Genomic DNA, 20,213 nt, shown 5'->3' on the forward strand with positions numbered 1-20,213 from the left:
TACGGGACCCTTGAGGTGTCACTTTGCCAGCTGGAAACCCCTGTGGCTAGTGGCACCTTTGCCCACAGCCCCTCTGGGCCCACTCGGCCTGGCAAGCTGCATGTGGCTCGCGCTGCTGGCCTGGATCCCATGCCTGCCAAGGGTGAGCAGAGTGGGAAGGGGTGTGTGAGTGAGTGAGCGTGGAGTCGGCACGCTGGCTATGGAGGGGCTGGCAGCTCTAGGCACCAGCATGGGTGGTGGCTCCCTGTGAGGCTGCAGCTGGACCAGGGATACCACAGGCAACTTCCATGGCTGGCACTGGGGAACATGGTGTCCCCCAGAAACTTGGAGATGCCAGGAACCTCAGAGCCCCAAAGAGAGTGTCACAGCCCTGGCTCAGGGAGCTTCTAGGTCTGGGCTCCCTAAAGACTGCAGCTCTTCTCTCCTTCTTGTTGCTGCCAACATGGTGAGCAAGGGGCCTCTTTCAGCCCTGTTTGTGTTGCAACCCTTTCAGCCCCACTGAGTTCTTGTCCTATGCCCAGGAAGAATGAGGTACACGGACAAATGGAGGGTGAGTGGGACGAAGAGCTTTTTTTGAGCAATAGAACAGCTCAGAGAAGACCCACAGAGGGTAGCTCCTCTCTGCAGCCAGGGTGTCCCAAGTGTTCAGCCCTCAGCAGAGAGGAAACTCTAGAATGTGTAGCTCCTCTCCACAGGCAGGTTGTCCTGTTGTCTTCTCAGCTTTCAGCAGAGAGGAGACCCTGGGGTGGGTAGCTCCTTTCCACAGCTGGTTGTCTTGTTTTCTTTTTGAGTATGGCTGAGTCCAGGTTTTATATGGGCTTCAGAGGAGAGAAAGTGCTTGCTAACTGTTCCATGGGGTGGCCGTGGGTGGGCCCGGAAAAAGCACCGTAAGTTTGCACTCTGGTCCGCAGGACTGGCAGCCCAGTCCCCAGGCTTCAGGCCTTCTCCAGCTTGAAGGTGGGGCTTCACTGGTGACCCACCCCTTTGCGCCCAGGAACCTGTCTGCCTCCTGTTGCTTTTCATGGTGCCCAGGTTGTTTGTGTCAAGGGGTGCCTGCAAACCAGGGTTGAGCTGCCCTCACCCCTACCTCGACATCCCTCCTGTGCCCGTCAGTGCCCGAAGACTGGAGGGGGCTGAGGCAGCAGGAGGCTGGCGTGTCAGCACTGCCCCAAGCATACACACACCCTGCTGGGTTGCAACATCGCCTGGGCTCGGCCTCAACTTCCCTCCAAGATTGAAATGGGCACCAGGAGCAGGGAGAGACCAGGCACCTGGAGCAGGCATCTCTGAGTCTGTTGGGGGAGGTGGACTTTCTGGGTCCCTGAGAGTGCAGAGATGCCTAGGTCAGCAGCCATTGTTTGAATGGCTGTAGCTGTACCCAGGATGGTGGGGCTTCTGCCTGCTACCACCCCCCTCCCCCCGCCAAGAGCACAGGGATGCCCAGGTCAGCAGCCACAGCTGGGTGGCCACAACTGCACCCAGGAAGTACAAGGCTCCCGCCCTGCCAACTCAGAAGATGGTGGGGCTTCCACCTGTTCCCAGCTCTCACCAGCTCTGTGGAGCATGCAGTGCTGGCAGCACCTCGCCCACTGCAGCCAGTGTCATGGCAGTGGCCACTCCAGATGGGCAACCACTGCCATCAATAGTTGCTTTTTTTTTTTATTAAAGTATTTCTGGATTTATTACCTTTTTGGCAATGCCTTTGCAATAGGGATCCGACCAATATCAATATCCAGTGGAGGGATGATCATTAATTGCAAATGCCTGATTCTTTTAGGGTTTTTAAGTTTTATTTTTTATTTTTATTTTTGTTTGAGACAGAATTTCACTGTTGTTGGCCCAGGCTAGAGTGCAATGGCGTTGTCTCATTTCACTGCAACCTCTGCCTCCTGGGTTCAAGTGACTCTCCTGCCTCAGCCTCAGCCTCCCGAGTAGCTGGGATTACACGGGTGCATCACCACACCTGGCTAATTTTGTGTTTTTAGTAGAGACAGAGTTTCATCATGTTGGCCAGGCTAATCTCGAATTCCTGACCTCAAGTGATCCTCCCACCTTGGCCTCTCAAAGTGCTGAGATTACAGGTGTGAGGCACCACACCCAGCCCCACCTTCATTATTTTACATGTCGATGTCTAGTTTTCTTGGCGCCGTTGTTGAAAACCATTGAATGGTTTTGGCACCCTTGTTTGAAGATTAGTTGACCAAATATGTGAGGATTTATTTCTGGACTCTATTCCATTACATTGATTATGTCTATCGATATGTTAATATTACACTGTTTTAATTATTGTAGCTTTGTGTAGTAAGTTTTTAAATCAGAAAGTCCTGATTTCCTCCAACTCTGTTCTTTTTCAAGATGATATTGGTTGTCCTTGACTTGGGTAGAGTGACGTCTGGTTGGTGCTGTCTATCTCATATAAGCCAGGGATGAATCAATGCCTTATTTATCCCAGCTTGGCTTTTGGTCTGTGCCCATACCTGGTTTATGCCTTGGACACATGGGAAAAAAGATCGTGTTGGCTATTTGGGATCTCTTGAGATTCCGTGTGTATTTTAGAGTGAGTTTTTCTATTTCTGCAAAAACTGTCACTGAGACTTTGATAGGGATTACATTGAATCTGAAGATCACTTTATATGACTCAAGGACATCAATTTTTTTTGACAAAAGATCACTTTGGAGAGTGTTGTCATGTTAGCAATATTAAGTCTTCAATCCATGAACCTGGAATGTCTTTCCATTTATTTAGGGCTTCTTTAATTTGTTTCAGCAGTGTTTTGTAGATTTCAGTTATGAGTCCTGCCTTCCATGGTTAAATCATTTCTGAGTATTTTATTATTTTTTGATGTTATTATACATGGAATTGTTGGCTGTGCACAGTGGCTTATGTCTATAGTCCCAGCACTTTGGGAGGTTGGGGTGGGAAGATTGCTTGAGTATGGGAGTCCAAGACCAGCCTGGGCAACACAGTAAGACTTCATCTCTACAAAAAATAAGCATGAGCATGGTGGTGCATGCCTGTATTCCAGCTATTCAGGAGGCGGAGGTGGGAGGATCACTTGCTCCAGTAAACCAAGATTGCACCACGGCACTCCAGCCTGGCCAACAGAGTGAGACCCTGTCTCCCAAAAGCAAAAAAAGAAATTGTTTTCTGAATTTTTATTCAGATGTTTATTGCTAGTTTATAGAAATATAACATTATTTTTGTATGTTGATTTTGTATCCTGCAACTTTGCAGAATGTATTTGTTAGGTTTTTTTGTGGATTTTAGTAATTTTTTTGAATCCCACATGATGGCAGAGGATCAAGTGAGATGTATGTGAGAACCATTGTAAAGCAGAAGTTCTATGAATGTCCGAGTAATGGTTTCTGGTGTGTGATGCAACATGTAAAACCAGATTGGTAGGCTTCCGATCAGAGATCCCAAATTCAATACTTTATTAGGCCCTAGGGCTTTATTTGTTGTTTTAGTTACTTAATTTTGAATAGGTAATAAATACACAGTGAAAAACATTCAAAAGACTAAAAAAGTATGTAGAAAAAAGTAAACCTCCGAATTCTGTCCTTTAGTCACCTAGTTTTCCTTCCTAGCAGTGACTCTAGCATAGTTTATTGTGCCTCTTCCCAAAGATATTCATATTATACACAAGCAAAACGTGTATGTGTATACATATATATGTACGTCTACACATACACAGAGAAATACCCGATATTTTACATGAAGTTCCTTAAAGGCATTTGAGTTTGCCCCTCAGCTTATGCTGTAGTTGTGTAACCTAACATGAAGGCCTGTCAGAATTATTTTATGTATTGTATAATAATATTTGCTTTAATCATTTTATTTTCAGTTTTGATGAAGCAAGAACACAGAGAAGAGATTGATTTGTCTTCAGTTCCATCTTTGCCTGTGCCTCATCCTGCTCAGACCCAGAGGCCTTCCTCTGATTCAGGGCATTCACATGACAGTGTACTGTCAGCACAGAGAAGTTTGGTTTGTTCCATCCCGCAAACATATGCATCCATGGTGACCTCATCCCATCTGCCACAGTTGCAGTGTAGAGATGAGAGTGCTAGTAAAGAACAGCATATGATTCCTTCTCCAGTTGTACACCAGCCTTTTCAAGTCACACCAACACCTCCTGTGGGGTCTTCCTATCAGCCTATGCAAACTAACGTTGTGTACAATGGACCAACTTGTCTTCCTATTAATGCTGCCTCTAGTCAAGAATTTGATTCAGTTTTGTTTCAGCAGGATGCAACTCTTCCTGGTTTAGTGAATCTTGGCTGTCAACCACTGTCATCCATACCATTTCATTCTTCAAATTCAGGCTCAACGGGACATCTCTTAGCCCGTACACCTCATTCTGTGCATACCCTGCCTCATCTACAATCAATGGGATATCATTGTTCAAATACAGGACAAAGATCTCTTTCTTCTCCAGTGGCTGACCAGATTACCGGTCAGCCTTCTTCTCAGTTACAACCTATTACATATGGTCCTTCACATTCAGGGTCTGCTACAACAGCTTCCCCAGCAGCTTCTCATCCCTTGGCTAGTTCACCACTTTCTGGGCCACCGTCTCCTCAGCTTCAGTCTTTGCCTTACCAATCTCCTAGCTCAGGAACTGCCTCATCACCGTCTCGAGCTACCAGAATGCATTCTGGACAGCACTCAAGTCAAGCACAAAGTACAGGCCAGGGGGGTCTTTCTGCACCTTCATCCTTAATATGTCACAGTTTGTGTGATCCAGCTTCATTTCCACCTGATGGGGCAACTGTGAGCATTAAACCTGAACCAGAAGATCGGGAGCCTAACTTTGCAACCATTGGTCTGCAGGACATCACTTTAGATGATGGTAAGTTCATCTATGATATGTTCTTGAAATAGTGTAGATTCAGGAACTTTATTTTCCCAAGTGTCATGGAAAAGTTTCTGTGGATTGCTTATTGGCATATGGTTGGGCTTTTAAATAAGTTGTTATTAGAAATATATGTTAATATATAATTTTGCCTGGCACGGCGGCTCACACCTGTATCCCAGCACTTTGGAAGGCTGAGGCGGGTGAATCACAAGGTCAGGAGTTTGAGACCAGCCTGGCCAACATGATGAAACCCTGTCTCTACTAAAAATACAAAAAATTAGCCGGGCATGGTGGTGCATGCCTATAATCCCAGCTACTCGGCAGGCTGAGGCAGGAGAATCGCTTAAACCTGGGAGGTGGAGGTTGCAGGGAGCCAAGATCACACCATTGCACTCCAGCCTGGGCAACACAGCAAGACTCCATCTCGAGGGGAAAAAAAAATTTATATATATATATATAACTTTGAGGATAGATATGAAAATCCATGCCTTAGCATCTGCTTTGCCACTAATATCTGTTGCTGAATACAGCATCTTTTTTTCCAGAATATATAGTGAGATCACAGTGTCTAGAGAATGGAATTCAAGGTCGTTAGTTCCATAAATATTACTGAATCCTGTCCTTTTGCAAGATGAAGCTAGATGCTGGGAATACGAAGGATGTATTAAGATAGAGATCTCGGCCGGGTGCAGTGATTCACCTATAATCCCAGCACTTTGGAAGGCTGAGGCGGGTGGATCGCTTGAGCCCAGAACTGCAAGACCAGCCTGGGCAACATGGCAGAGCCCCATGTCTACAAAACAAAATACAAAAAATTAACCAGGCATAGTGGTATGGGCCTATAGTCCTAGCTAACCAGGAGGCTGAGGTGGGAGGATCACCTGAGCCAGAGAGGTTGAGGCTGCAGTGAGCTGTGATCATGCCACTGCACTCCAGCTTGGGTGATATAGAGTGAGACCCTGCCTCAGATGAAAAAAAAAATCAGCAGAGATATGTAACAGATTTCACAGAAAGGATTCAGCAAGTCTTCTGTGAGTAGGTGACATTTGAGCCAAGTTTTGGAGGATGAGTACAGTTGGCTTTCTGTGTGCATGGGTTCCACACCTTGGGTTCAACCATCTGTGGATTGAAAATATCTGGGGGAAGAAAATGGATGGTTGCATCTGTATTGGACATGTACATACAGACTTTTTTTTTTCTTGTCATTATTCCCTAAACAATGTAATATTACAACTGTTCCCATAGCATTTACATTGTATTTGGTATTATAAATAATGTAGATATGATTTAAAAGGGGGGATGTGGGTAGATTACATGCAGATGGTACGCTGTTTTATATAAGGGACTTGCGCATTCATGGATTTTGGTATGGGGGGTTGTAAAACCAGTCTCCATGGACATAGTCATTTCTCAGTGTACTCAGGGAATTGGTTTTAGGACTGCCTGTGTACAACCAAATCATGCATGCTAAAGTTCCACGGTCACCCTGTGGAACCCACATGCAAGAAAAGCAGCTGTGGTCTCAGTGCTTTGGGAGGCCAAGGTAGGATTACTTGAGACTAGGAGTTTGAGACCAGCCTGGGCAACATAATGAGACCTCATCTCTACCAGAAAAAAAACACACAAAAATTAGCTGGGTATGGTGGTGTGTGCCTGTAGTCCTAACTACTAGGAAGACTGAAGTGGGAATATCGCTTGAGCCCAGGAGTTCGAGGCTTCAGTGAACTGATCGCATACTATTGCACTCCAGCCTGGGTAGCAAAGTGAGACCCTGTCTCAAAAAATTAAAAAGCTCTCCACGTATGCAGATTTCACATTTGAGAATATTCTTTTTTAGATCCATGTTTGGTTGAAAAAAGCTGTGTATAAGTGGACCCAGGCAGCTCAAAGCTTTGTTGTTCAAGGGTCACCTGAGTATGTTTTCAGTAAATGAAGATCAGAGGCAAGTCAGATAATATAGCAGAAATAGAGAAGAAGGATGTGTTTGTCAGGGAAGGATATGTCTGTGGTGGGTTGAAGTATGGGGATGGGGTTGGGGGATGGGGTGATTGGTACAGTGCAGGATGGTTTTAAAGCCATGAGGGGACATGTCAGGTCATTTGTGTGTAAACAGAAGGTATATGTGTAAACTAGAGCAACACCTAAAATTTGCATAGCATTCTTCTATTAATTATCTAATCTTATCATTCCTCAAACTCTGAGGTAGACAGTGACATTTACAGAGTTGGACTTTTGAAAGATCACACAACTAGTAAGCAGCAGAACTGAGACTGGATCAATCCAGTCTTTTTCTTGTGGCGCTACAGCTGCCTCCCAGAAGTAGCAGGCCATGGTGGTTAGAATAGAACTCTGTACTAAACGGAATCCTTCAAGGTTTTTCTAATTCCTGGAGAATATTCTCCAGAAACGCATGTGCACAATTTCACTGCGTTAACCCATGTTCACAACTGCATCTAATCTGTCACACTATGTTTGGCATACTTGAGGGCTCTGCTATTTAAGCATTTTGCTGTTCTTTGTGTACAGCTGGCGTAAGTGTCACTCCCTATGAAATGATGAAACCAAAACATGGAGAGCAGGCTGCTACTTTTATGCAAAACAGATTTGAAATAAAGGCTTATGCAAATATTGGCTTTAAAATTGTTACCTGTTTCTTCTTTTAGCAGTTTTAGACTAACTCTTCACATTGCTTTTCACCCTGAAACAAGGAGTGAGACCTTGAGTCACTCATTTGTGATATAACTGAAGATAGGAGATTTATTGAGTGGGTCTTTAAGGGCATTTTAGCTCATTTTCTTTACCAATGAAGATATTTTTTCCTTCTAAAAAGAGCCCAAAGCTAGAACCTGCTCTTTCTGATTTACCACAGGTTGAGAGATTTGGGGGTGGAAGGTAGGATAGGCAACAAATCAGATTTCTAGAAAAGTTTTGGGAAAATGTATTTCATTATTTGAATATGGGAGATTTGTTGCAAAAACAGAAGCTCTGGAAAGGTGGGGTCTGTGAGAGCAGCTGTAAAAGCAATTTTATTTTTGCCCCCTTTATTATGGTAGAGCATACAAGCAAGAAAGGGGCCAGGTGCCGTGGTTCACGCCTGTAATCCCAGCACTTTGGGAGGCTGAGGTGAGCGGATCACCCAAGGTCAGGAGTTCCAGCTCGGTCAACATGGTGAAACCCTGTCTCTACTAAAAATACAAAAAAATAAAAAATTAGCGGGCGTGGTGGTGGGCTCCTGTAGTCCCAGCTACTTGGGAGGCTGAGACAAGAGAATTGCTTGAACCTAGGAGGTGGAGGTTGCAGTGAGCTGAGATCACGCCATTGTACTCCAGCCTCGGCGACAAGAACAAAACTCTGTCTCAAAAAAAAAAGCCAGAAATGTTCCTAGATTGTAGACCCCCAGGGACTAGCTATCACATTTGCTCATTGCCACCCCTCAGGGGACTTGATAGAAGCTCAGTGCTGCCAAGCAGTAATTACAGAGGGGGAAGAGCTGGACACAATGGTGTGCACCTATAGTCCCGGCCACTTGGGAATGTGAGATGGAAGGATCACCTGGACTCAGGAGTTTGAGTCCAATCTTGCCAATACAGTGAGACCCTGTCTCTAAAATTAAAAAAAAATAAGGACAGAAAAAACTGAAATGCGCTCTTTTTATTTTTTTGTGATGGTAGTCTCACCCTGTCACCTGGGCTGAAGCGTAATAGTGCAGTCTTGGCTCACTGCAGCCTCAATTTCCTTGGCGAAAGGGATCAATCCTCCCGCTTCAGCCTCCTGAGTAGCTGGGACTACAGGCATGCGCCACCACACCTGACCAATTTTTGTTAAAATGCACTTCTGAACACCTTAGATTATTGGCTGTATAATTTTTGCAAATTGAATTTTTGATGCTTAATTTAAGCTCCAGAATGAATTTATTTTTATTTTTATTTTTATTTTTTGAGACGGAGTCTCTATCACCCAGGCTGGATTGCAGCGGTGCAATCACCACTCACTGCAACTTCCACCTCCCAGGTTCAAGAGATTCTCCTCCTTCAGCCCCCCGAGTAGCTGGGACTACAGGCATGCGCTACTACACCTGGCTAATTTTTGTATTTTTTAGTAGAGATGGGGTTTCGCCATGTTGGCCAGGCTGGTCTTGAACTCCTGACCTCAGGTGATCTGCCTGTCTCAGCCTCCCAAAGTGCTGGGATTACAGGCAAGAGCCACCATGCCCAGCCTAAAATGAATTTTTAATATTTTTAATTTGACTCATTTATTATGATATTTGGATTTGCCTTTGAAGATAGAATTTCTAGATGCTTAGAAAATCCTAAAGTTCTGCAGCCTTTTATTTTTATTTTTTTTATTTTTTTATTTTTATTTTTTTTTATTTTTATTTTTTTGAGGCAGTGTCTCGCTCTGTGGCCCGGACTGGAGTGCAGTGGCCAGATCTCAGCTCACTGCAAGCTCTGCCTGTAAATTCAAATTAGCTGGGTGTGGTGGTAGGCGCTTGTAATCCCAGCTGTTTGGGAGCCTGAGGCAGGGAGAATTGCTTGAACCCAGGAGGTGAAGGTTGCAGTGAGCTGAGATCGCACCACTGCACTCCAGCCTGGGTGACAGAGTGAGAGACTCCATCTCAAAAAAGAAAAAAACAACCTTTTAACATAAATCCATAAAATAAAACTTGAAATGGCTGGGCGCAGTGGCTCACACCTGTATCCCAGCACTTTGGGAGGCTGAGGCAGGCAGATCACCTGAGGTCAGGAGTTCTCGACCAGGCTGACCAACATGGAGAAACCCCCGTCTCCACCAAAAACACAAAATTAGCCTGGTGTGGTGGCACATGCCTGTAATCCCAGCTGCTTGGGAGGCTGAAGCAGGAGAATCGCTTGAACCTGGGAGGCGGAGGTTGCAGTGAGCCAAGATCGCGCCACTGCACTCCAGCCCAGGCAACAAGAGTGAAACTCCATCTCAAAAAAAAAAAAAAAAAAAAAATTATCATAGACCTTGAACTCTATAGCACTAGAATATCTCCTTTTTTTTTTTTTTTTTTTGAGACGGAGTCTCGCTCTGTCGCCCAGGCTGGAGTGCAGTGGCCGGATCTCAGCTCACTGCAAGCTCCGCCTCCCGGGTTTATGCCATTCTCCTGCCTCAGCCTCCCAAGTAGCTGGGACTACAGGTGCCCGCCAACTCGCCCGGCTAGTTTTTTGTATTTTTTAGTAGAGACGGGGTTTCGCCGTGTTAGCTAGGTTGGTCTCGATCTCCTGACCTCGTGATCCACCCGTCTCGGCCTCCCAAAGTGCTGGGATTACAGGCTTGAGCCACCGCGCCCGGCCGGAATATCTCCTTTTTAAATTTAAATTTAAAATTAAAATTTTTAATTTTTAAATTTTTTTATTTTTTGTAAGGATGAAGTCTTGCTATACTGCCCAGGCTGGTCTAGAACTTATGGCCTCAAGTAATTCTCCCACCTTGGCCTCTCAAAGTTCTAGGAGCCATCATATCTGGCCAAATGTCCCCTTTCTGGTTAGCTTTATTTTATTTTACTTTATTTCATTTTTTTATTCTCGAAGATGGCATCTCACTCTGTCACCCAGGCTGGAATGCAGTGCTGTGAACACAGCTCACTGCATCCTCAACCTCCTGGGCTGAAGCAATCCTCCTGCTTCAGCCTCCTGAGCAACTGGGACCACAGGCACACGCCACCATGCCCTGCTAATACTTAACTTTAAAAGTCATAGAGCCAGGCATGGTGGTGTGTGCCTGTCGTCCTAGCTACTAAGGAAGGCTAAGGCAGGAAGATCACTTGCGCCTAGTTTGAGGCTAGCCTGGAGAACATAGCAAGACCCTGTCTCTAAATATTGTGAGTCATAGAACATACCAGAAAGGATTGAAAGGGACTAAAGTGAACTTTGTAGTTAGCCCAAACTCAATTTTTTAAAACTTTTTCATATTATGTTAAGTCCAAAGTAATTTCCACTCTACAACCAGAGGACACAGTAATTTAAAAACTTTTTTGCTATACTACTTAAAGATACTTATCCTAATAACTTCTGTTAATTCTGTTTTATATTCAAATTTATATATCCTCTTTTAACCAAATCAAAGATTAAAACACACTTTCTTTAATTTTTGAAGTTTTTAAGTAAGATGGAATCTCTTGGCCAGGCGCAGTGGCTCAAGCCTGTAATCCCAGCACTTTGGGAGGCCAAGACGGGTGGATCACGAGGTCAGGAGATCGAGACCAACCTGGCTAACATGTTGAAACCCGTCTCTACTAAAAAAAAAAAAAAAAAAAATACAAAAAACTAGCTGGGCGAAGTGGCGGGCGCCTGTAGTCCCAGCTACTCGGGAGGCTGAGACAGGAGAATGGCATAAACCCGGGAGGCAGAGCTTGCAGTGAGCTGAGATCCGGCCACTGCACTCCAGCCTGGGCGACAGAGCAAGACTCTGTCTCAAAAAAAAAAAAAAAAAAAAGATGCAATCTCTTAGGAATCATTCATGTATTAGTTGACTATTACTTTTAGAAATGTGGACGTTTAACATCAATTTTTTATTATAAATTCAGTGACATTTACTAGAGAAGACAGTAGTGTAACTCAGCTCAGAATTTCAAGAGTTATAGTCTGTGCATGGTGGCTCTTGCTTGTAGTCCCACCACTTTGGGAGGCCCAGGCAGGCAGATCCGTTGAGCCCAGGAGTTTGAGAACAGCCTGGACAACATGGCAAAACCCTGTCTGGAAAAGTTACAAAAGTTACCTCGGCATGGTAACATGTGCCTGTAGTCCCAGCTACTTGGGAGGCTGGACTGGGAAGATTGCTTGAGCCCAGGAGGTCAAGGCTGCAGTGAGCGGTGATCATGCTACCACACTCCAGCCCAGGTGACAGAATGAGACCCTGTCCCAAAATAGTTATAGAGCTGGAAAATATTCTAATATAGCTCTCAGTTTATGGATAAAGCATCTGAATTTTACACAGAGCCTAAGGTATTCATCCAGGGTAACACACTTGAATTATGGCAGAATAAAGACTAAAACCTGTTTCCTGACTCTAGGAGTTTTTCCAGTATGTTTAATCAAGTTTCTAGTCAGCGTGTTGAGGTTTTAGAATGGGTGTCAAACAAAGAATACATGAAAGAGAATGCCATTTTCTCCGTAGAGACTTGATTGTGAGAGGGACCAGGGTAATCTTAAGATTATAGATTCTGGCTGGGTGCAGTGGCTCATGCCTTGTAATCCCAGCACTTCGTGACGCCAAGGTGGGAGGATCGCTTGAGCCCAGGAGTTCTAGACCAGTCTAGGCAATATACCCTGTCTCCACTAAAAATTTAAAAATTAGCTGAGCATAGTCGGGCATGGTGGCTCACGCCTGTAATCCCAGCACTATGGGAGGCCAAGGCAAGCAGATCACCTGAGGTCAGGAGATCGAGACCATCCTGGCCAATATGATGACACCCCGTCTCTACTAAAATACAAAAAAATTAGCCGAGCATGGTGATATGTGCCTGTAGTCCCAGCTACTCAGGAGGCTGAGGCAGGGAAATTGCTTGAACCTAGGAGGCGGAGATTGCAGTGAGCCAAGATCACGCCATTGCACTCCAGCCTGGAGACAGAACGAGACTCTGTCTCAAAAGGAAAAAAACAATTAGCTGATCATGGTGATGTGTGCCTATAGTCCCAGCTATTCAGGAGACTGAAGTGGGAGGATTGCTTGAACCCAGGAGGCGGAGGTTACAGTGAGCCGAGATGGCGCCACTGCACTCCTGCCTGGGCAACAGAGCAAGACCCTATTTAAAAAAAAAAAAAAAGTATTATGGATTTTCAGTATTAGATGAAGTGTTAGATGAACCAAAGGCTAAAGTTTATAATTATCCTTGTTCAGTTTCATTGAGATGATTTTGGTGCCTCATATCAACTTTCCAAGCTCAGAAGAATCCCAGAAGCATTTCTCAGTCTCAGGCTTCCTGGAGCAAGGCAGATAATCCTTTGGCGGTTACAACAGCAGCACAGTACTGACGTTTCACCAAGTGGTGTTCTCTTTCAAGTAGTCCTCCTGGAAGGCTGTAATATAAACTTATTCAAATAATTAAGGCATAGTTCATGACTATTTTGCTTCTTGCCTTTATATTTTCTTCACTACCTCCATATATCATTGTACCTCCTTGAAAAGCATGTTCTACGGCTATCCAATTATCACTGAATTTCACTCATATTTACAATTTGTATGCCTGGAAATGTAATTTTCTGTAAACATTTATGTTCATTATGGTTTTTATGCTGCAGTTTTTGGACCAGACAATAAACATTAAAACAGTTGTTTTTTTTTTTTTTTTTGAGACGGAGTCTCGCTCTGTCCCCCAGACTGGAGTGCAGTGGCACGATCTTGGCTCACTGCAAGCTCCGCCTCCTGGGTTCACGCCATTCTCCTGCCTCAGGCTCCCGACTAGCTGGGACTACAGGCGCGCCTACCACAGCGCCTGGCTAATTTTTTGTATTTTTAGTAGAGAGGGCGTTTCACCGTGGTCTCGATCTCCTGACCTTGTGATCCGCCCATCTCGGCCTCCCAAAGTGCTGGGATTACAGGCGTGAGCCACCGCGCCCAGCCTACAGTTGATTTTATAATAGATATGGAAACTGTCAAGCTGTTTTTCATTTATTTATTTTTTGAGATGGAGTTTCCCTTGTCACCCGGGCTGGAGTGCAGTGGCACGATATCACCTCATTGCAACCTCTGCCTCCCAGGTTCAAGCAATTCTCTTGCCTCAGCCTCCCGAGTACCTGGGGTTACAGGTGCCCGCTGCCATGCCCAGCTAATTTTTGTGTTTTTAGTTGAGACAGAGTTTAGTCATGTTGGCCAGGCTGGTCTCGAACTCCTGACCTCAAGCGATCTGCCTGCCTCAGCCTCCTAAAGTGCTGGGATTACAGGCATGAGCCAATGACCTGGTCTTTTTAAAATTTATTTTGAGACAAGGTCTCACTCTGTTGCACAGGCTGGAGTGCAGTGGCACAATCATGGCTTACTGCAGCCTTGACCTGCCGGGACTCAGGTGATCCTCCCACTTTAGCTCCCCAAGTAGCAGGGACTACAGGCACACACCACCATGTGTGGCTTATTTTTGTTTTTTTTTTGTTTGTTTTTGTTCTTTTCGTAGAGATAGGCTTTCGCCATGTTGCCGAGGCTGGTCTCAAACTCCTGGGCTCAAGTGATTTTCCCAACCTTGGCCTCCCAAAGTGCTGGGATTATAGGCGTGAGCTACTGTGCCCATTTGTCAAGCTGTTTTAAACATTTTAATTAAGATTTGATTCAGTGTGGTAGATAACTGGGTTTTTTTTGTTTTTTTGTTTTTTTAAAGAAAGATTATAGCGGCCAGACACAGTGGCTCATGCCTGTAATCCCAGCACTTTGGGAAGCTGAGGTGGGTGTATCACATGAGGTCAGAAGTTCGAGTCCAGCCTGGCCAACATGGCAAAACCCCATCTCTACCAAAAATACAAAAAAAAGCTGAGTGTGTTGGTGTATGCCTGTAGTCCCAGCTACTTAGGAGACTGGGATAGGAGAATCACTTGAACCTGGGAGGTGGAGGTTGCAGTGAGCTGAGATGGCACCACTGCACTCCAGCCTGGGCAACAGAACGAGACTCCATCTCAAAAAAAAAAAAAAATTATTATAGTATTGTGAAACTAGACTGTCTTAGACGTTTAAATACAGGCCCATTTAATTTATGATTGAGTTAATCGAATCCTGTTACAACTTTCCATTAAAGTCCCTCAGTTCCCACTTGTCCTCCTTGTTCACAGACTAACAGAGCCACAGCTGCAGCTCTTCAGCAGAGAAGAGGATGCATGTTAAATATAGCCTGACCTGCTGCTGTGGTGAAAACTGACACTGCCACTTGCAGGCTCTGTTCGGTAACATGCTGATCCTGAATGTAGGGCATTTGGTAATTCAGCAGTAAACAGGGACTCTAGTCATGACCTCAGCTGCTTCAGTTCTGTATGTAAAAGACAAGCAGAAGAGCCTGCTTTCAAAAAGCAGGTGCTTTTTAAAATCAAGGGAATGATAAACACAACATTCAGGTGGTTACTTGGATGTGGGAAGCAGGAGACTGGTATGGAGGAGGAACAGAGAGGTTAATATTGTCAGTGTTCTCTTGCACCTGTTGGTTAGTGGTTTCACTGGTGTCTATTTTATTAAAATAAATAAAACAAGGCCGGGCGTGGTGGCTCACGCCTGTAATCCCAGCACTTTGGGAGGCTGAGGTGGGCAGATCGCCTGAGGTCAGGAGTTGGAGACCAGCCTGGCCAACATAGTGAAATCCTGTCTCTACTAAAAATACAAAAAATTAGCTGGGCGTGGTGGTAGGCGCCTGTAATCCCAGCTACTCTGGAGCCTGAGGCAGGAGAATCGCTTGAACCCGGGAGGTGGAGGTTGCAGTGAGCCAAGATCATGCCATTGCACTCCAGCCTGGGCAACAGGAGGAAAACTCTGTCTCAAAATAAATAATAAAACTTAAATAAATTAATTAACTAAATTAAATAAAAGCCATGCACAGCCAGTGGTGAGAGTGTGTCATCTGTGAGGTATAATCACTATGGACACTGGAGTGGAGCGAGGTAGATAATGCTGAAATTTCTCTATTAACTTGGACACTAGATAACTCACGAATCCTCTTTTGGGAAGCATGCATGTACTATACAGCCACAAACATATTTAGAATGAATGATTCCAGAAGCTGAAAGGTCTTGTAAATAATGCCCATGTAGACTTTAAATCGTGGCTTATGCGAGATGGACCACAATGGGAATTTAAGACCTTAGACACAATCACCCTGGGACATACAATAAGAAAAATTGAGTTTTAGGCCTAATGAAGAAAGAACAACAAACATTTGAGAAGATTTTTTACTTTTTATATCAAATGTGTCTGTGTATTTCCATGGACATAAATAAGTTGACCTTTTTTTTTTTTTAATGAATGTATTGTTTCTGAACAAAAAATTTATTTTAATCAACCTACATTAAGATTTATACATGGGCAAGTGCTGTGGCTCATGCCTGTAATCCCAGCACTTTGGGAGGCCAAAAGCGGGCGGATTGCTTGAGCTCAGGAGTTTGAGACCAGCCTGGGCAACATGGTGAAACCCTGTCTCTATAAAAAATACAAAAATTAGGCCAGGTGTGGTGGCGTGTACCTATAGTCCCAGCTACTGGAGAGGCTGAGGTGGGAGGATCACTGGAGCCTGGAAGGCAGAGGTTGAAATTAGCAAAGATCATGCCACTGCACTTAAGCCTGAGTGACAGATGAGACCCTGTCTCAAAATAAATAAATAAAATGCAATTTAAAAATATAAATTTATGCATAAGCTAGGAAAAGTCCAAGAGAAGCTACCACTAAAGCAGCATATCAGAAGTCTTCAAACTAAGTTCCCCTCAAAATGTACATTTAAAAATAGTTGATGGCTGGGAGCAGTGGCTTATGCCTGTAATCCCAGCACTTTGACAGGCCAAGATGGGAGGATCATTTGACATCAGGAGTTCAAGACCAGCCTGACCAACGTGGTGAAACCTCATCTCTACTAAAATAGTAAAAATTGGGCCAGGCGCAATGGCTCATGGCTGTAATCCCAGCGCTTTGGGAGGCTGAGGCGGGCGGATCACTGGAGGCCAGGAGTTCGAGACCAGGCTACCCAACATGGTGAAACCCCGTCTCTACTAAAAATACAAAAATTAGCCGGGTGTGGTGGCATACACCTGTAATCTAAGCTACTTGGGAGACTGAGGCAGGAGAATCGCTTGAACCTGTGAGGCAGAGGTTGCAGTGAGGTGAGATGGTGCCACTGCACTCCAGCCTGGGCGACAGAGCAAGACTCCGTCTCAAAAAAAAAGAAAATAGTAAAACTTAGCTAGGCATGGTGGTGAACGCCTGTAATTTCAGCTACTTATGAGGCTGAGGCAGGAGAATCACTTGAACCTGGGTGGCGGTGGTTGCAGTGAGCCAAGATCATGCCACTGCACTCCAGGCTGGGCAACACAGTGATACTCTGTCTCAAAAATACAAGAAAAGGTTATAAATTATGGTTACTGTTTCTTGGTAAACTCATATTTTTTTTGAACACTGTGCTAGGCACTTTGCTAGTAGCTCATTAATTTTTCCCAACAATGTGAATTATTAATCTTAATTTTGCATAGATGTGGCTCAGAGACCTTAAGCACATCTCAGTGTTATATGGCCACAAATAATTGGGGCAGGCATTTGAATCCAGATCTGTCTGAAATGTAGATTTTCTCACGTGTTTTTAGTGGCTTCTAAAATAGCTATAATTGATTACTTATATAATCTTGTTTCTGTAAAGACAATAGCATTGTAACTTTCTAATGTGCTACCATGTGTAAGATAGCAAAACCTGTCTTAAAGATGTATTCTGTTTTAAAATTGATATACTTTTTTCAAGTTCCTTCGAAGATGGATTATTCAGAGGAACAAAAAATTTTTTTAATGAGAGATAAATTGTTTAATTTTAGGTTCATCAGTTAAACAAGCTTTTTGTGGTTTGGTGGCAGTTTTCTGCCTTGGCATTACAAGGTTACCTCTTGCCGACAATCATAGCTTTTGATAGACTTAGATAAATGTGCTCAAACAGCTTTCCTCTGCTTGAAGATGCCTGGCTCTGTTTTTTTTTGTTGTTGTTGTTGTTGTTTTTAAGATATTTCTAAAGCCTATGGTTAGCCTCTCTATCTGGGCAAGAGAAAAAGTGTGAAAGTCTCATTTATGCTGGAAGATAGGGTAGAGTTGAGAGTGATGGTTATAAGCATTTTAACTTTACATCTACAAGAATGTGGTACAGATTAAGTTCTTGATAATCATATTGTATATTTAAAAACATCTATAGATGATTTTATGTAGAATGGAAATTTTAACATTTTATTTGTGTTTATTTCTTTGTTGAGGTAGCAGAGACAGGAGTTTGCTGTGTTGATCAGGCTGGAGTGCAATGTGACAATCATGGCTCGCTGCAGCCTTGAACTCCCAGGCTCCAGCAATTCTCCCACCTCAGCCTCCCTAGTAGCTGGGACTACAGGTGCCTACCACCACGTCCAGCTAATTTTTAAATTTTTTTGTAGAGGCGGGCTCTCACTATGTTGATCAGGTTGGTCTCGGCCTCCCAAAGTGCTGGGATTACAGGCGTGAGCCACCATGCCTGGCCTGTGTTTCTTAATATAATAATTTTTTTGAACAAGTAATACATTCATATGGTTCAAAATGCTAAAATTACAACATTATACATAGTAAAAAAAGAAATTTGTCTTCTAGGTAGATACTCGTTGTACTCTGTAGGGAGAATTAGAGTTTACTAGTTTCTTGGTTGTCATTCTGTGCATTTATAAACAGTTGCATATTTTTTTCCTTATTTTTACTAGCATATTATGTATACTAGTTTATACTTTGCATTTCCCGTGTAGAATCTTGAGGCCGGGCGCGGTGGCTCAAGCCTGTAATCCCAGCACTTTGGGAGGCCGAGACGGGCAGATCACGAGGTCAGGAGATCGAGACCATCCTGGCTAACACGGTGAAACCCCCTCTCTACTAAAAAAAACTAGCCGGGCGAGGTGGCGGGCGCCTGTAGTCCCAGCTACTTGGGAGGCTGAGGCAGGAGAATGGTGTAAACCCGGGAGGCGGAGCTTGCAGTGAGCTGAGATCTGGCCACTGCACTCCAGCCTGGGCGACAGAGCGAGACTCCGTCTCAAAAAAAAAAAAAAAAAAGAATCTTGGGAGATTTTTCTATACTGTAACATAAAAGAGCTTCCTTGAAAGATATTCTTAAAATAGAGTATTCCATTAAATATTCTATAAAATACTGCTGTGAATATTTGTACCACTGTTATTTATTTATTTAGAGATGGATTCTCACTCTGCTGCCCAGGCTGGAGTGCAGTGGCACCATATCGGCTCACTGCAACCCCCACCTCCCAAATCTATGATCTCTGTTCATATTTGCTTACTTTTCTATTAGATTGTTGATCCATCCTCTTACTGATTTATAGAAATCCTTTGTTAGGTTCATTAGCTCATTGAGGTATGAGTTAAATGTACCCAGATTTATAAATTTTAAAAGAGGAATTTACAAAAGTCCTCCAAGTCTTGCTTTGAGTTAATGGTTGGAGCTGTGAAAACCAAATAAGTCATTTCACACAATGTTCTCCCATGAGAAAAGCCAAAGTTTGTTTAAAATTTAAAATTTACCATTTTAATCATTTTAAGTATATAGTTAAGTGGCATTAAATACATTCACAATATTGTATAACCACCACCACTTTCTGTTTCCAGAACTTTTTCATCACCCAAACATTACAACTCTATAACCATTAGGTAATAACTACTCATTTCCTTCCTGACTCCCAGCCCCTGGTAACCGCTACTCTGCTTTCTGTCTCTATGATTTCCCTACTCTAGATACTTCATATAAGTGGGATTACACAATATTTTTCCTTTTTCCTGTGGCTTATCTCACTTAGCATAATGTTTTCAAGGCTCCTCCATATTGTAAGCATATGGAGGAATAATCTATTGGAATATTTTTATATAGCATATTATTTACATATAATATTCTGTATGGAGGAATAATATTCAATTGTGTGTGTACACCACATTTTGTTTATCCACTCATCTGGCGAAAAATAATTTGGGGCTAGGCACGGTAGCTCACGTCTCTAATCCCAGCACGTTGGGAAGCTGAGGTGGGTGGATTGCCTGAGCCCAGGAGTTCAGGACCAGCCTGGGCAACATGGTGAGACCCCATGTCTATAAAAAATTAAAAAATTAGCTGAATGTGCTGCTGTGCACCTGTAGTTCCAGCTACTCAGGAGGCTGAGATGAGAGGATCACCATGAGCTTAGGAGACGGAGGTTGCAGTGAGCTGAGATTGTACCATGCACTCCAACCTGGGCAACAGAGACCCAGTCTCAGAAAAAGTTGATGAACACACACATATTAAAAAAAAAAAAAAAGATAGGGCTTGGTGGCTCACGCCTATAATCCCAGCACTTGGGAGGCTGAGGCAGGTGGATCACCTGAGGTCAGGAGTTCGAGACCAGCCTGACCAACATGGTGAAACCCCATCTGTACTAAAAATACAAAAATTTGTTGGGCATGATGATGGGCACCTGTAATCTCAGCTACTCGGGAGACTGAGGCAGGAGAATTACTTGAGCCCAGGAGGCAAGGGTGCAGTGAGCCGAAACCACGCCATTGCACCCCAGCCTGGGCAATAAGAGCAAGACTCCATCTCAATAAAAAAAGATAATTTGTGTTGTTTCCCTCCCTTGGCTGTTGTGAATAATGCTGCTGTGAACACTGGCATGCATACTGTTTGAGTCC

At 43.9% G+C, this 20,213-nt stretch overlaps 1 protein-coding gene and 1 non-coding gene across 6 annotated transcripts in view; both read left to right on the forward strand.

Annotated features, from left to right (window-relative positions):
- NFATC3 (nuclear factor of activated T cells 3) overlaps positions 1-20,213 on the forward strand; it is a 159,483-nt gene that overhangs the window by 113,862 nt on the left and 25,408 nt on the right. For 3 of the 5 annotated variants that reach the window (XM_033219765.1, XM_033219764.1, XM_033219766.1), the window contains exon 9: positions 3,846-4,853. The exons of 1 other annotated variant lie outside the window; for it this stretch is intronic. In XM_033219765.1, coding sequence (XP_033075656.1) covers positions 3,846-4,853 — 1,008 coding nt within the window. Of the gene's footprint in view, positions 1-3,845; positions 4,854-20,213 lie in introns of those variants that run through there. One more of the 5 variants, XR_004439242.1, reaches the window with a different exon arrangement.
- LOC117088897 lies at positions 2,367-2,501 on the forward strand. The gene has a single exon (XR_004439412.1). It is a non-coding gene; the product is annotated as a small nucleolar RNA SNORA48 (small nucleolar RNA).

Source organism: Trachypithecus francoisi, unplaced genomic scaffold, assembly GCF_009764315.1.
Source record: "Trachypithecus francoisi isolate TF-2019V2 unplaced genomic scaffold, Tfra_2.0 Lachesis_group10, whole genome shotgun sequence".
NCBI classification, from domain to species: Eukaryota; Metazoa; Chordata; class Mammalia; order Primates; family Cercopithecidae; genus Trachypithecus; species Trachypithecus francoisi.